Source organism: Agelaius tricolor, unplaced genomic scaffold, assembly GCF_023055355.1.
Source record: "Agelaius tricolor isolate 1412-34295 unplaced genomic scaffold, bAgeTri1.0.p SCAF_83, whole genome shotgun sequence".
Classification (NCBI taxonomy): Eukaryota; Metazoa; Chordata; class Aves; order Passeriformes; family Icteridae; genus Agelaius; species Agelaius tricolor.
The window spans coordinates 707,726-724,688 of record NW_027269343.1 but is presented as its reverse complement, the minus strand read 5'-3'; the positions used below and the strand labels follow the sequence as shown (position 1 = coordinate 724,688).

At 45.3% G+C, this 16,963-nt stretch overlaps 1 protein-coding gene across 3 annotated transcripts in view; it reads left to right on the top strand.

Annotated features, from left to right (window-relative positions):
- Positions 1-16,963, top strand: part of IQCA1 (IQ motif containing with AAA domain 1) — a 107,509-nt gene that overhangs the window by 42,083 nt on the left and 48,463 nt on the right. For all 3 annotated transcript variants that reach the window (XM_071418313.1, XM_071418312.1, XM_071418314.1), the window contains exon 7: positions 11,317-11,401. In XM_071418313.1, the coding sequence (XP_071274414.1) occupies positions 11,317-11,401 (85 nt within the window). The remainder of the gene's footprint in view (positions 1-11,316; positions 11,402-16,963) is intronic.

Below are 16,963 nucleotides of genomic sequence, written 5' to 3'. Positions count from 1 at the left end.
AAAAGCTGGTTCAATATTTCCTGAGACATTTATGGAATAGCAGGAAACTTCCTGGCCCTGAAATCTGTTCAAATACTCCCCTGTCTCTTCCCAGAGCCCCTTACTGCCTCAGTAATCCTTTGGTGGCTTGGAAAGGAAGTTTACTCTCCTGCTTTGTGTTCCTCATCACACAGGGAAACCAGCTCTAAAACAGCTCTTCCCAGATTTTTTATTTTTTTCTGGAAAGCATCTCTGATCCAGCAGCCAGTCCTGAAGCTGCTGCTTGAAAGCATGGCTGTGAGTTAAAGCCAGTGTAGCTGCAGGACTCCTCCAAGCATTCCAAGGCAAAGCACAATTGTTCCAAAACTCCAGAGCCAGAGCTGTGCCATATGCTAAGGTGTACTTCCATCATAGGCTCAGCTCTCAGGGCTGCTGCACAGGGGGTAACTCCATCCCATGACATCCTCCCACCTCCATCCCCTCCTGAAAAACCCCATCTGACACGTGGCTTTGTCCCTGTCCCTTGTCCCTGTGTGATGCCAGCCTGGCAGCGAGGGTGGGAGCAGCTGATTGCTGCCTCTCCCACGTGTGTGCCTGCATTCCCTTCTGCCCAAATCTCCCCATCCCTTGCCCCAGGGAGCTCTGCTATCCTGCAATGAGGCCATCCCAGACAACTGATGCTCTGCAGAGGCCTGGCAAGCAACACAGTCACGTCTCCAGGCCTGGAAAACAACACAAAAGATTGAGCAAAGCTGCCCTGCAGGGCTCACCTCCCAACTGCATGTCCCACCCCACCTTGCCTGTTCCACCACTTTGGGGAAATGACCTGTGTTTGGGCTCTCTGCTGCTTCCCAGAACAGGCTCCAGCTCCAAATTGCCAGAGAATATCCCTTTTATCTCTGGTTTTCCAGCCTCTTTGCCACGTTGCCAGCAACTCTCAGCAGCACCGACCCCGTCTACCAAAGAAATTATTTAAAAGCACATTATTAAGCCATCATTTAAATTAACAATAATAAAAAAGCTGCACTTTGTGCTTATTTTTGATTAAATCTGAGTGTACCCCACTGAGTAATGTGCAGAAGGAATCAGTCATTTTGAGAGGCAAAAGGTATTTAATTCTATCAGTCTGCACAATTCCAACCAATTTTGAGAAACTATGGATCACGCACCAGAGCCACACCAAAGAGGTACAGGATTAGAACATCCTAATTTTTCTCTCCCAAAACTAAAAAGGTGATAGTTAAGGAACCTGGCACCTCCAGGCATTGCAGTGTGTTTCTTGGACTGCAGAGATGACTGGGGTTTTGAGCTAAAACTCCTGATAAATGGCTGCTCTTAATACCATGCCTGGCTTAGAGCTGAGCTCATCTGGAATGTTTCTCCTGTTTTTTTCCCACACTTTTAAAATGCCAGAGTAGAGGTTCTAAATTATTTTTCTTTCTAGTGAGCTCTTTGGTTATCAGCATTGGCCAGGAGTGTAAACATCTCTAATTTTATAGATGGGCTCTGCAACATTCTCCTTTTTTCCCTGGTTTTACACTCCCTGTACACCTGATGGGGATTTATTCCAATAAGGCTGCAGAAGCCACTTGGGATGAACATGGAAAAATCAAGCACTGAGACAGCTTTCATCTGCATGAAATTGCCTCAGAATTATCATTAAATAGCTCATTTATGCTTTCACATAAACCACAGAGAACCAGATCTCTTGAAGTGGACAAGGAGCTGTCCCTGAGCCATGAGTGTTCCCTAGGGGACAAGAAGGTCAATGGGATCCTGGGGTGCATTCCCAGCTGGTCAGGGGGGGATCCTGCCCCCTGCTCAGCCCTGGGAGGCACCTCTGGGCTGCTGTGTCCGCTTCTGAGCTCCTCAGGACAAGAAGCTCCTGGAGGGGTCCAGCAGAGGCTGCAGAGGTGATGAAGGGATTGGAGCATCTCTGAGGAGGAAAGGAGGAGCTCAAGAGCAGCCACAGCAGAGATGGGACCTCTGTAACATGTATAAATATCCAAAGGGTGGATATTTATATATCTGGATATCCCAGAGCATGGACCAGGCTCTGCTCCTCAATGGGAGGACATGAGGAACAGGCAGATGCTGATGCCCAGGAGTTCCACCTGAGCAGGAGGCAGAAATTCTTCCTTGGGCAGTGACCAAGCAGTGAACAGAGTGTCTAGAGAGGCTGTGGAGCCTCCCTAACTGGGGATATTCCAGAGCCATCCAGACACAATCTGTGCCCTGTGCTCTGGGATGACCCTGCTGGAGCAGGGAGGCTGGACCAGACCCTCACTGTGGTCCCTTCCAACCTGACCCATTCTGGGATTCTGAGCAGTGAAAGAGAAAGCAGTGTCTGGTTACATCCCTAAAACCCATTTTCAGCTTCTCCTTTCCCACTGACCTCTTCCTGCTGCATCACAAGTGCTTCTCAAGGCAGTTCATTCTTGGGTGCAAATAGTGATTCCAGTTTTAAATGAAATCTCCAGCCACTCTCCCAAGCAGTGATGCAGTGCCTGATGAGCCTGGTCACACTCTGTCCTTTGGAAACTCCTGAGGTTAAATCATGGTCAGGCAGCACGTCAGGGGCACAGTGATGTGTGAGTGGGACAGCCATGACACAGTGCCTGGACAGCATTTTAATCCTGAGAGGCAAAAAATGAGTTCTGCCAGCCTGGGCTGGATTTCTGCACTGATACCACAGCCATAAGGCAGAGATAGGAATACTGAAATGTGTCTGATGCCACCTTTGATGCCACCTCAGATCCATCCATTTTCATCACACTGCAAAAATTCCATCAATGAAAATCACACCATTTCCCCACAAGCAGGGTTGTCTAATCACCATAGCACTCCTACATGTCCTCCTTGTTGGAATATTAGATATGTAGTATTGAAAATAAGGGTGGATCAAAGCACAGAGCTTCTGTGCTCCTCCCAGGCTCCCATTCCCAATTTTCCAGGCAGATCCAAAGGGTGTCCTTTTGCACAGCACACACAGGGAGGCTGGCACACCCCAGGAGCACTGCATTATCCTCAGTTTTAAGTGATGGGCCATGGCAAAGCAGTGTGGAGCAGCCAGGTTAGAGCCTTCTTCCCCTCCTGTAGAGATGCATTTTGGTCCACCTTGACTTCTGAGAAGCAAAAACATTTGCTCAAATTTCTCATAAACAAATCCCATAAAACAAAATGCTCTCTTATACTCTATTTCATTCCAAATCCCAAAGAAACTTGTGATGTTGGAGGGCAAGTTATTTCTTTTGGCTGGCCTTGCTAGAAAAAAATGGCATGCTTTATTTTCCTCTTTACAGGATTCATATTGTGTTAATAAAGTACTCTTGATTCCCTCTGGCTGACTCTGCAGGAAAACTATTCTTGAAAAGCTCCTAGTCTGGGCTAAAGTAATCTTGCTTAAAACTGCCCATAATTGTTTCAGTCCCTTAAGTTGAATGCTGAGCACTGGAAATTCTGCCAAATTTGAGCCAGGATTGGGTGTTCTATGCTGGCAGGATAAGCTGACCAAAGGTAAGGAATTCAGTAAATGCAGAGGGAATTTGACCTGGTGTTTCTTTGAGCCAGCTTCTGTATTTCTGACCTTGCTCTGAAGAGAGTGGAGAGACATGAGAAGATCAAACCAGATGAGAGTTTAATGGGAGCTATTCCATCAGCGAGGCCCCAGCCCTGGAGCAGCCCCTGGGGGCAGCTCTCGTGCTGCTCTCCTGCTCAGCCAGGGCTGCTCTCCTGCTCAGCCAGGGCTGCTTACCCTGTTCAGCAAGGGCTGCTCACCCTGCTCTCCTGTTCAGCAAGGGCTGCTCACCCTGTTCTCCTGCTCAGCCAGGGCTGCTCTCCTGCTCAGCAAGGGCTGTTCTCCTGTTCAGCAAGGGCTGCTCGCCCTGCTCAGCCAGGGCTGCTCACCCTGCTCTCCTGTTCAGCAAGGGCTGCTCACCCTGTTCTCCTGCTCAGCCAGGGCTGCTCTCCTGCTCAGCAAGGGCTGTTCTCCTGTTCAGCAAGGGCTGCTCGCCCTGCTCAGCCAGGGCTGCTCACCCTGCTCTCCTGTTCAGCAAGGGCTGCTCACCCTGTTCTCCTGTTCAGCAAGGGCTGCTCACCCTGTTCTCCTGTTCAGCCAGGGCTGCTCTCCTGTTCAGCCAGGGCAGCTCTCCTGTTCAGCCAGGGCTGCTCTCCTGTTCAGCCAGGGCAGCTCTCCTGTTCAGCCAGGACTGCTCATCCTGCTCTCCTGTTCAGCAAGGGCTGCTCTCCTGTTCAGCCAGGGCTGCTCTCCTGTTCAGCCAGGGCTGCTCATCCTGTTCTGCTCAGCCAGGGCTGCTCTTCTGCTCAGCCAGGGCTGCTCACCCTGCTCACCCAGGACTGCTCATCCTGTTCTCCTGTTCAGCAAGGGCTGCTCTCCTGTTCAGCCAGGGCTGCTCACCCTGTTCTCCTGCTCAGCCAGGGCTGCTCTCCTGCTCAGCCAGGGCTGTTCTCCTGTTCAGCAAGGGCTCTCACCCTGCTCAGCCAGGGCTGCTCACCCTGCTCTCCTGTTCGGCAAGGACTGCTCACCCTGCTCACCCTGCTCTCCTCCAAAGGCTGGAGACAGCCACCAGGAAGCTGACACTGGAAAGAAGCCTGGGGACAGCCAGACTGGCAAAGAGGGGGAGCAGCCCTTCATCCTCAGAGGAAGGCAGCTCTGGTAAACACAGGGTGATCAACAACTCCAAAAGAGTTTCCTTCTGCAAAGGAAATACACTCGAGGAATATCAGAGCTAGAAAACCAAGCATGGGGTAGTGCTGGATCTCAGTTTTCCCTCCAGGGGCAGGCATGGGACATCCAGGTGTCCTCAGATTCATCAGGAGATGCTTTCAATGTTATTCCACACCTTGCAGCTCTGCCCAAAGCTGTTCTGCACTGAAGGAGTCAAGCCAAAAACCCTAAATAACCTTCCAGGGATTTGCTTTCCAGCTCCTTTAATCTTCCCATTTCCATGCTTGATGGGTACATTGAGTGTTCTCTAGGTTAGTCTGAGCCTTCAGCACAGCTTGGTTGGTACCAGCTCTTGCCAAGCAGTTCAGTTCTATCAGCCAGGATGTGATTTCTCCCAATCCTCAGTTAATTCAAATGGGAGCTCTGAGAAAACTTTGGGCAACAATTTTTGAGTGTGTGGAGGGTCATGCAAAATCAGAGCACCAGAACGTTTCATCAGTGTCAATATTGCAAAGTTTTTCTTCTGATTGTAGCAGGTTTTCTTTTAACTTAAGCTAATATTGGAAGAATAAGTGGCTTTGGTTTTCCTTGGCATTATTCATGCCCAAGCTGCCTTTTATTCCCATTCAAAAACCTAGAGCCATTTGCAGTGCTATCATCCATGTCTCCAATTATCTCAAGGAGAAAAACCTAATCCCATTTTCAACCAGCAATGATTTGTCAGAATTTTGAAGAGAAAAAAAATAAAAATTGAAAAATCCTTTTCCCTCGTGGTTTTACAGCAGGAATCAGGATAAACCAGGAGTCCTGGCAGAGACAGCTCATGCCCCAGCCCACCTGAAGGGGAACAGAGATTCCCATTTTTCCATTGCATTAATTACTTATTGCTATCCCAAAAAGACCAGAAGGATCCTTGGAAAGGTAATAACTTCATGACAAAGCAGAACAGACTCTTTTGCTGCAAGAACTCAAGCAGCTTATGAACAACTGCACTGGGTCAGCCAAAGGTCTACCTTTCCTGGCCAGTAACACCACATGTAATAAAACTATCAGGGAGAATTACCACATTCCTCATTTAGCTCTGTCCCCTCCAACAACTGTTCCCAACTATTACTTGGCTTTGAAGTTCCCTTCTCCCATTTCAGATCTAAGGCAGGCACTGGGGACCCAAAAGACCATTCTAATTATGATAGTTACTATAATAAAGGATATCACCTTTCCCCACAAACCTTGCCTCCTCATTCCTCCATGGGAATGCTTTCCCTTGCACATTGTTGGCCTCACTATACTTGATCTTCAATTTTCAAAGCTGAATATTTATGCAGAACAATAAAGTTTCTGATCCTCCAATTACCCTGCACTGAAATGCTTCCATGCATAACAAGCACACGTACAAGCAAACACTGGGAGGATCAGGACCTGAGATAAAACATCAGTTGTAATGTTGCCTGTGTCCAAACTCATTAAAGATGATAAGAAGCCCGTGGAAATCAATCTCACTTTAGAAGTAATTCTGTATTTGCCCAGGTTATTTTTTCTGGAAGTGATTTTCAAAGAGCTAAAGAGATCACAAATACAAAAGGGAAAAAAAAAAGCACCACAGCAAAGACACCTAAAATAAACCAGCACTGCTATTTAAGCAGTCTGAGAGAATCCATATCAGGTGGGATTACAGAAACAGGCAAGAACTACACAACTGAGGAGGGTTTTATTTCCTTAAAGAGCTCCCCCCTCTTTGTGTCCCTTTTCTGCACAGAACACCCCTGTGTCCCTCCACTCAGAGCCTTCACCATCATTCATGCCTCCTCTTCTGCACACAGCCCACATCTTTTCCCCTCTTTGTGTCCCTTTTCTGCACAGAACACCCCTGTGTCCCTCCACTCAGAGCCTTCACCATCATTCATGCCTCCTCTTCTGCACACAGCCCACATCTTTTCTTCCCCTGAGAAGAGTTAAACACTCTTGTTCCTCCAAAGAACAATTTATTTTTCCTGACAAGGCCTTTTATGCAATTAGCTGGAGAAGCCCTAGCCAAAAAGAAAGAATAACACATGTAAAACCACGCCAGAGAACAGAGTAGGTAGGAACTTGTTGAGTCTATTACCAGACAAAATGTTTAAATCACTGGTGTGCTCTCATAAATCAAAAGCCATATTTAGTCCTAACTATAACCATCCCTGAGCAATGTGGAATAGAGAGAAAACACTTTAGAAAAAGTTTGAAGCTCCTAAACGAGGACGGGAGGAAGCAGCAGATGAGACAAGCACAGTGCAGGGTCATCTCCCAGACAAAGAATTTATTGAACAGGTGAGAACGGAGGTGCCACAGCATCGAGGGCTGAGCAGAGCCTGCCAATCACCCCGACTTGTCCCAGTCTGGTGGTGATTTGGAGACATTGCAGAACCATTTGAACCTAGTTAAAACTTGAACATTTATGTGGGGTTTGTGCTGTACAAATATTGAGCCCAGAAGAGCCAGAACTCTTTGCTACAGATCACAGACAAAAGGATTTGCACTGCAGACCATAAAAGATCATTCTTTTTCAATTACACTTGACAGGTCTGAGTTATTGTAAGAGGAATAGGTTTGGAGCAGTAACAGTGAACCAGAGAACATAATGTAATTTGAGAAACAGCACAAAAACCTCATCACATCCTTTTCCTTTTCAGCTGGGAGTGCAAGATCGTATCTTTTCACCCCTCCATCCTTGTTCATCCCTTTACTCTTCCACTTGAGCTGCTTTGATTCAGATTTAGGGCCCCCATTCATCCCAATTAGATGGCTTTTCTGTAAAGCTGCTTTCCAACCCCTGCTCTGCTTCCGTTGACAGGATTTCAGTGCTTTCCAGAAAAGTGATGGATTTCTCACATAGCACAATTTCTAAAGGTCCCTTCTTCAACAGCATCCTCCTCAGCACAGCAACCTTGAGCAGTTGTGTTAAAGCAGTGGCTCTGACCCAAAGAAGGATCTTTTTGCCTGCTGTGAGCTCCAGCACTCCTCATTTTTATTTGCAGCAGTGCAAGCAGAGGCTGCTGCTCGGTCCCTGGGAACAGAAAACGAGGAGCAGGTCACCCCCAGGAGCCATCCTCAGCTCCCTGCCTGCAGGCTTTGGGCTCCTGAGGGCCTCCTCAGGCTGCTGCTGGGGTTTGTCTCACAAGGAGGAGGTTTCTTCCTAGCCCTGTCCTTCCATCTCTCCTTCTTTACTCTGTTCAGCCACCGAGTCCAGTCCCACCATGGGATTTTATAAACTTCATTTGTTCCTTCACGCAATTGGTTTTTACTGGAACTGTGTCCTCCCCAAGAAATCCAGGACAATTTGCTTCTGCTTTTGCTTGCAGTGCTTAGCATGTTGTCAGCATTCCCACTGAAGCAATCACACTGAAAATAAGAGTTGCTTCTTCCAGTTCTGGCATTTACACATTTTTATGAGACGCTGGAAAAGTACAGTTGGATATTTTTCCCCCTTGCAAATGCTGAGACAGTAATAAGTAACAGATTCACAGAGTTCTGACTCGGATCTAGGTGTCTCTGACATGTACCATGTCTTTCAAATATATTACACACTCTAATGCTCCTGTTATCAAGAGCTTAAGCTTTTTACATCCTCCTCTCCCCATCAGCAGTGGAACCAGGGAGGATTCTCATCACAAAGCTCCCCTGCACACTTCCCACAAAACAAAGCAGTCTGCTGGGGCTCCAGTTGGGAGCAACTTCTTGCATCATCTGGGATCATTTTCTTACACTATTATTACCTCTAATCACCAATACTTCAATGTTTCTAGGAAGTTTCAAAAGGGGAAGGCGGTTAAAAATTATTTGAACAAATAATATTGTGAAGCAAGCTCAGAATCCCTCCAGAGTGTTTGGGACCTCCTCCTAATTCAGGAGCTGTTCATGGGACATGCCTGGTGGGACCCTCTTCAGCCCTAGATGGAGTGTACCTTATCTGATGGCACAAAGATATAAGAATTTAAAATTATAGAGTGGTTTGGGTAAGAAGGGACTTTGAACACCATTTAGTCCCATCCCACACCTTCCACTGTCCCAGGTTGCTCCAAGCCACATCCAACCTGGCCTGGGACACTTCCAGAGATGGGGGGCAGCCACAGCTTCCCTGGCTGCTCATTTTATTCTGGTGTTTCCAACTGCAAACCAAGGAATTTAGGTCCAGTTGAATCCAAATGAACATCCTAAAATAAATGCCCGAGACAACCCATTGCGATGGCTCTGAGTAGAACGCTGCCAGAAAGTGAAGGGGGAATGAAAATTGAGATTCATTATGTTTAAAGTGGACTTTTGACCAGGAAGATGAATGGCTGCATTTTTCTGGGCAAATTTACAGGCCAAATGAATCCCTGGTTTAACCTCTGAACTTGGAGGGTTTCATAAAGGGAGGAATTTGCCTATTGGGGGTCACACATGTGAATTCCCAGGCATTACAAGATTGAAGCTGTGGTCATTTCAACCTAGAAGAGAAAGAGGAAAACCCACAAGAGGGTGGGTAGGGAAATAAGATTTAAGAGTGCTGCTTCCAGACCATCAGACAGCAATGGATACACTCAAGAAGAAAGCAGATGCCCTGGATGAATTAGAACATCAAACTGTTTGGTACTCTCTGCTCTCAGGTCACTGATGACCATGGAAAATCACATCCTGCAGTGCCCTCAGCTAGAAAATCCCAGCTATCCCTGACTGCTCAGTAAATGCCTGACCCTCTTCCCATGGAAAATCCCAGCTATCCCTGACTGCTCAGGAAATGCCTGACCCTCTTTCCATGGAAAGATGGACATTGTCTTCTCCTCTCCTCGTTTTTTAACATAAGCACCTACTGAAGTTGCTACCAAAAAAACGTGAGAGGAGCCACATCACCCCAAGCAATTGCACCCTCTCAGAGGAGGAGAATCACACAGAAAATACAGATTATAAACCAGAAAACCCTTCCCAATTTCAGAATATGGTAAAATTTCTACAGCACTCAGATGTACTCAGCATACATCCCCAAAGGTAAATATCACAGGATGGTTTGGGTTGGAGGAACCTTAAAAAGAATTTCATTCCAACCCCCCAGCATCTCCAAGAGCTGTAAATGATTTAAAAAGTGAAAAAGGGAGTACAAATACCAAATGTAACATGAATAAATATTGGCAGCTGGCCCTGGTATCATGTTCAGTGGGCTCCCAGCTGATTCTTCACCCACAGTGCATTTGCCTTTCCTTCCTCCCAGCTGGCACTGAGGTAGCAACAACCTCAAGTACAAATTTTGGGAAGTTTTTTACTGTTACCAGACTTGTAGCAGCATTTAAGGCTTCACTTAACATAAAACTGAGCTATTTTCTGTCTGTCTGTAAAAAATGGAACATGAGCTAACATTAAATAATAGATCAGGCAGGGTTTTGAGGCCAAAATCCCATTCTTAATGGATTTTTAAAAAACACACTGACAAGCACAGCCCTTTGTTGATGCAGGCTGGTTTCTGGGAATGCAGTGACGAAGGATTTGCATCTGTTTGCATGTAGAACTTGTAACTGTGGAGCAAGCCAGAGCTCCCAAGCACAGATGAATGTTTGTTGATTCTGCCCTAATTGGTGTTGCATTAATAGCAGCAAGAGATCCCAACCCTACACGTGGTGCTTCAGAAACAGAACAGATGCTCTGTTCCAATGATCTCAGCTTAAAACTGAGCCTGCAGCTTAACACCAGCCTAGCAAAGTCCCTTAAAGTACCACTTGTTTTTAAAAAAAAATGAAAACATTTTTAGGAATGGTGTTGACCTTTCTGAGCTCTTTTCTTCTCCAGGGAAATTTAATTTCATTTAGAGGAAATATAACCATGCTGTTTGAAAGTATCACAAGGGTTTTTCTGCACTGTCAGAATTTTCTTTGGAACAGAAAAATCTTCCTGATATTACCAAATAAACAGAAAATATTACAAATATATTCCACCAAGCAACAAAAGGGAAAGAAGTTAAAGGGTTTTATCAGTATAAATGGCCTTGGGGCTGAAATTATTTTCTATATCTTTTAATCCCTTTCTGAAAGGTCTGGAAGCTCCCTGTGTTACCCATGAAACCTTCCCACAGTTACCAACTGCCCCTTCCCAGCTTCCATTGCCACCAAGTCCACTGGAAATTTAGGAGTGGTAATCCTCACATTTAGAGATTAAATCCTGATTTAAGCAAAATAACTCTTTGAAAAAAAAATAAAAAACAAAAACAAACTGGATGTTGAAAGCAGAGAGCTGGGCTATGAACATGAAATAATGTAAAATAACATAATAGCCATTCCCAGAACGATCTGGGTTGGAAGAGACCTTAAAGCTCATCCCTTTTCCCCCCCTGTCATGGGTAGGGACACCTTCCACTGTCCCAGGGTGCTCCCAGCCCTGTCCAACCTGGCCCTGGACACTTCCAGGTACAAACACTTTAATCTCCATCTCTCAGCTAGGCAGGAATCTGCAGTTTTAGAAATTTCCCTGAGAATTTGCAGTTTTTGTTGGGCCATGGGATAAGAGACATGGATTGGTAACTGTCTTAATGAACTTACAGGACAGAAACCACTGCCATAAGAAGCTTTCCTGCTATCTAACATCTTTATCAACCAGGGGGAAAATGATGAATTCTAATTCCTCTTCCACTTTTTTTTCTCCCACAGGCATGTCACAGGCAGGTTTCCTGACTATCCCCCTGAGAAGACAGGTGGTTCCAAGGCTATTATTATTGAAAAACATCCAGAGGAGGTACTGTCCCTCTTTTAGTGAAAAAAACCTCATGGTGTTGGAGATGGATTTGCTACAAAACATGTCTGTTTATTTAAGTAGCAATTTTCCCTAACAGTGGCTCCAGTTCTCCAAGACCCTTATGGTTAAAAGCTTTTTGTTGCAAATATAAGAATGAAGTTTTTTCCCAGGATGTTTTCATCAGGTGCTAAAATCTGTTCCCTTTTGGGCTGTGCAGCCACTTAATCACCACTGAAGGTGCTCAGGTGATGGGAAAGTAGAGAACAGCAGCAGAGGAGAGTTTCCAGTGCAGGCAGGGCTAAGCCTTGATTTACTGCCAAGGCTCATTAAGCAAATTGAACATCCCAGCTAAGGAAGTATCTCAGTTTATCTTGTGTGTTGTAGGTTGTTTTTCCTGGTAAATCCCTCTCCTGATTTCTCTGGCTAATGGAAGTGGCTGATAATCTCTTCCTCTGATCACTGGGTGTCACACAGGGAAAGTGATTAAGCCCAGCTGAAGGCAGTGCTGAGCCCTTGGAGCCTTTCCCACCCATCCCGAGGAGCCAAGGGGGTCATGGCTCTGGTAGGGGAGAACAGGAAGCAGGATTTGGCCCCTGAGTCAACCACTGTGCTGGGCTAGCAAAACTTAAGAGGTCAAAACCCAAATTCTGTGGTCCTGAAAGCCCCACCCCTGAGATTGTTGCATGATTTTTCTGCAACTGGTGCTCTAACGCAGGCATGGTAAAAGAGGATTTTTATAGAATCACAGAATGGTTTGGGTTGGAAGGGATGTAAAAATCCTCTCATTGCAGCCACCCTGACACCTCCCACTAGCCCAGGTTGCTCAGAGCCCCATCCAGGCTGGCCTTAAATGCTTCCAGGGTGGAGAATTTTGGATCCAGTCCTCACTGGGATCTCTGTGTGGTTTGGGGGGATGTAAGGACAGCACAGAGCACAGCACTAACCATCAGCTAGCTTTGCTAAAAACACAGGAAAACTGCTGCAAAGAGCTCCCTGTGCCCCACTAAAACTGAGTTTGGGGCATGCTCCTGCTTTTAGCCAAGTTCAGGGGCTAAACCCTGCTGGGCTCTGCTCTGCTGTGTGGAGTTTGTGAGGTCCCTAGGATGAGGTGAGAGATGAGAATCTGACTCCATGTTCTCAGAAGGCTGATTTATTATTCTATTCTATTCATATTATAGAATGCTATACTAAAACTCTACTAAAGAAAGAGAAAGGATACATCAGAAGGCTTTACAAGAATGAAATAATAAAAACTCATGACTGAGTCCTCAGAGTCTGACACAGCTGGCTGGGATTGGTCATTAATTAATAACAATTCACATGGAGCCAATCAAACATTCACCTGTTGGTCAACAATGTCCAAACACATTCCAAAGCAGCAAACACAGGAGCAGCAATCAGATAATTGTTGTTTTCATTCCTCTCTGAGGCTTCTCAGCTTCCCAGGAGAGGAAATCCTGGCGAAGGGATTTTTCAGAAAATGTGACAGTGACACTGCTGTTCAGGCAGGCAGAGGGAAGGAGACCCTCAGTGAAGTTTTCAGCCTCTAAAGCAGAAACTCCTGCCAGAGTCCAGAAGGTTTTGTTGGGAGCCACCCAACAAGTGGGGCTGACTGCTGGGGAAGGGTTTGGGGGATGTGGTGCCAAATAGAGCTGCCAGCATCAAGGATTAACACAGCTGGGGAAGAAAACATAGCAAGGAATTATTCTGAGCAACACTGGATATGGAGGTAGATTGTGGAGAAATGGGTTTAACTTCCCTGTCATGCTCCTTGCTTTCAATTCCCACCTTCAGCTGCTTTGTTGCCTTTGCTGAGCATCTGCTTTTTCTTTGCATGGAAAAATGGAAGCCAAAAGTCTGGAGAGGTTGTTTTAACTGCTTGTTTTCCCTGCACTCTGGGAAAAAAAAAAACCTTCCTCTATTTTCCTAACAAATTTTCACTAGTAATTATCTGATTTTCACCAATTTTGGGGCCTGGTTTTTTCTCCCTTTTTAGCCAGCAGAATGTGTGTCACAGCCTCAAGAGATCTCCCCAATGCAGCTGGCCAGAGAAAGTTCAGTGCAATCATGATTTTACCTGAATGTCAGACAAGTAAAACATTTTTTGTTCCACTGAGTCAGCCTGCATATTAAAAAAATCCCTGAGGCCACTGGGTTTGTTCCACACACTGGTCTACTGGGCAACATAGGGAAGGAAATCCTGGCCCCATGGAAGCTGATGGGAGTTCTGTCCTTGACTCCAGGGGGGACAGGAGTTCACCTCTTGTCTCTATGAGCTCCTGGATGAGCAGGGGTTGGTTACTCCCAAGTCAAACTCCATGAAAAATCAAGACTGAGCCGTATTTAAAAAGGGAGCATTTTATAAGGCTTCAGTAAAGACACTTTGGGGAAAATAAAATACAAATTAATCACTTCACGAACCATTGCTGCATTATTATGCATTCTATATTTCTTGATCCTTTGACAACCCTGACCTTACTTGACTTTGTGATGTAGCTGGCATTCTGCACAAACTGCTTCCATGACATTTTACAAATACCTTTCCAAAGACATCCCAATGCACAGCACTTGGTGCTTCAGTCAAAAAAAGAAGTGCTGTCCCTCAAAAAGAAGCTTTTTCTCTGCTTTACTTGCTCTTCAAGAGAAATTTAACATTCCAGGACATTGGTGTAATCTCCCTGCATCTGTTCCAGATTTCTGTCCCTAATGGTTTTTTATGTTTTGCTCCACAGATAATCATCAGTTGTGACAATTTTTAGCTTTGCCCTTATCCTGCTGCCAACAAAATTATGATCTTTCCCTGTAGCTCATTAAGTCTCATCACCATGAAAATAAGCCAAGAGAGTTGCCATTTCACAGGCACTTCCCCCTCTCCCAGCTCCTCATTTCCAATATTGAATAACATTGAAAAACAAAAAGAAAGGTGTCAGAGAAGGACTAAAAGCCTTAAAATATTCTGAATATTTCTAGTTAACCATGCAGGAGGGAAACTCTACTTGGCCTCTGTTAAATTACACAACACTTAAAATGCTCACCTACAGACAGCAATCTACCTACCCCAAAAAACCACACCAAAAATCCTCCATAAAGAAGAAACATTTCCTAGATTCCAACAAAACTTCTTTCTGTAGAATTAATATTCCAAGAGAGGAATTTTCCCTCCAGGAACACTGGGCTGTGTCCCTGTGAAGTGTTAGAGCCAAGCTCTGAGGCTGCTCTCACCTGCATAGCTGGAGACCCAGCATTCCCAAACTCACCCTAGCCCTGCTTTTCTTTTGGGCCCACAACTCTAAAAGGCAAGAAGTTCAAGTAAGGTTTTCTTTCAAGGAATAAGGGAAGGTTTTATTCCTGAAGAAGAACTTTTACCCGAGCCAACACCAAAACTTCCTGAGTCTGAGGACAGCAGAACAAGTGAGTCCTGCTGGCAGCTGGAAGTTTTCTTATTCTTGGCTCATACAAACCAGCATTAGACACTTTCATTCACAGGCTACACTCTGGTTTAGTGCCTAGTTCTTCCCTTGCCTCCAAAAAAAAGGAGATTTGCACTGCAAGACATTAGAAACTGATATAGGAATACAAAAGTCAATTCAACTTTCATGGAGCATCAGTTTTAAAGGAAAATGTCTTTTCAGCCACTGAAGAAAATGTTACTGGAGAAGAATCATCACTGGTACAACAGGAGTTCTAGGAAAGACTGGGAAAAAATACAAAGATGCTAAAATTCATCTGCTCCTGCTGAAACACAGTCTCTTCCTCAGTATTAAGAGTTTGCTAACTACTTTCTGTATCATTTCAAAACCAGACAACCTAGCAAAGAAAAGGGGAGTCCAAAACAACTTAAGAAAACATCTACTTCTCTTTCCACAATGAAGTTTTCTCCAGAGCAAAAAAAAACCAAAAAACCCTACACTAAAATGTGGGTGAATTGCCTACTCATCTCATACTAACATTTCCTTGCCATTCCCTTTCTTCCCTCCTGTTTTGTCAGATGGTTCAGGCATCTTCTTGCTGTGATATTTTCTGGGTTCCCAAGATGAAGGAGGAATTGAGAATCTGACTCCATGTTCTCAGAAGGCTGATTTTTTATTCTATTCTATTCTATTCTATTCTATTCTATTCTATTCTATTATATAAAAGAATGCTATACTAAAGTATACTAAAGAATGGATACAGACAGAAGGTTTAACAAGAATGAAGAATAAAAACTTGTGACTGACTCAGAGAGTCTGACACAGCTGGACCATGATTGGTCATTAAGTAAAAACAATTCACATGGAACCAATCAAACATGCACCTGTTGGATAAACAATCTCCAGACCACATTCCAAAGCAGCAAACACAGGAGCAGCAATCAGATAATTGTTGTTTTCATTTTCTCTGAGGCTTCTGAGCTTCCCAGGAGAAGAAATCCTGGCTGAGGGATTTTTCAGAAAATGTGGCAGTGACACCTTGGAGCTGGAGGGGAAGTGGTTCTGGATAAAAGAGCAGAAGCCACTCAAGGTTGGACACACAGCTTACCCCAGCTCTGCAATCCTGGAGCTGCTTGGAGCAGAGCTGGAGCAGCTGCAGCAAGGCCAGGCAGAGGCACAAGGACACTTGAGCTGCTCAGCGCCATCCCAGCAGGTTCATGAGAACACAAACTCTGGCTCACCCCTTCCAGCATCACTGCTCTGTGCAGGAACATGAAAGCAGATCAGTGCACTCAGAGTGTGGATGCACTGAGATTCTGCCTGCAGAATGGCCCTGCTGCAAACAGGGACCTTTTGTCAATCCCATGTGTGTGTGCAGGTATCCTGCTGGGCAGAGATGCTGGGGATGGTTCTGCTTCCCCTCTGCAGGCAGAGCAGAGCAGAGGTGCCAGGGCTGGGCTCTGGCTGTGTAGGAGCACTGCAGTAAAGGATACACTCTGAGTAGCTGTGTTGGTTTTGGATCCAACAGGCCTGCTGGGACACTAAAAAGCTATTCTGAACTCCAGTCAATCTGTTAATCTATCCCAGGGAATGAAATGCTTCGCTGCTTATCAGCACAAGATGTGACTGAGCAGTGCTCAGGGCTTGAATTACCATATTTAATTAAATGTAAGGTACTGAAAGGTTTGAGGAGAGCCACTAATGGAACTGCTACTAATGGCTGCAAAGCACAGCCCTTGTCATTGTCCCCTTCCAGCATCCAGTGCTCAGTACATTAAAAGGTGTACTTGAGAAAACAAATATTTTCACTGTTACAGGAAACACATCTTACAGGAAGAAATGTTTTATTTTCTACTCTTTCACAGTACTGCCAGTATTAGTGGTCCATTAATAAACTTCAATGGGTTTTCTGATTTAGACTCATTAGTGAATGATCTTAGAATTCCTCTCAGGGACAAGAAAGCTGCCTACAAACAAGAGAATGGTGGAAGCAGCAAATTTTCCCCTGCCTTTTTCAGATAATAAAGTATAATTGGCCAGGAACTAAAGATATGGGAATTGATGGAGCTGTAGCCAGTTATCAGCTGCTACTTGCTTGCAGGGATAAAGATGCTGAGCTGTCCCTGTGTATCTGTCAGGGTTTGTCACAATA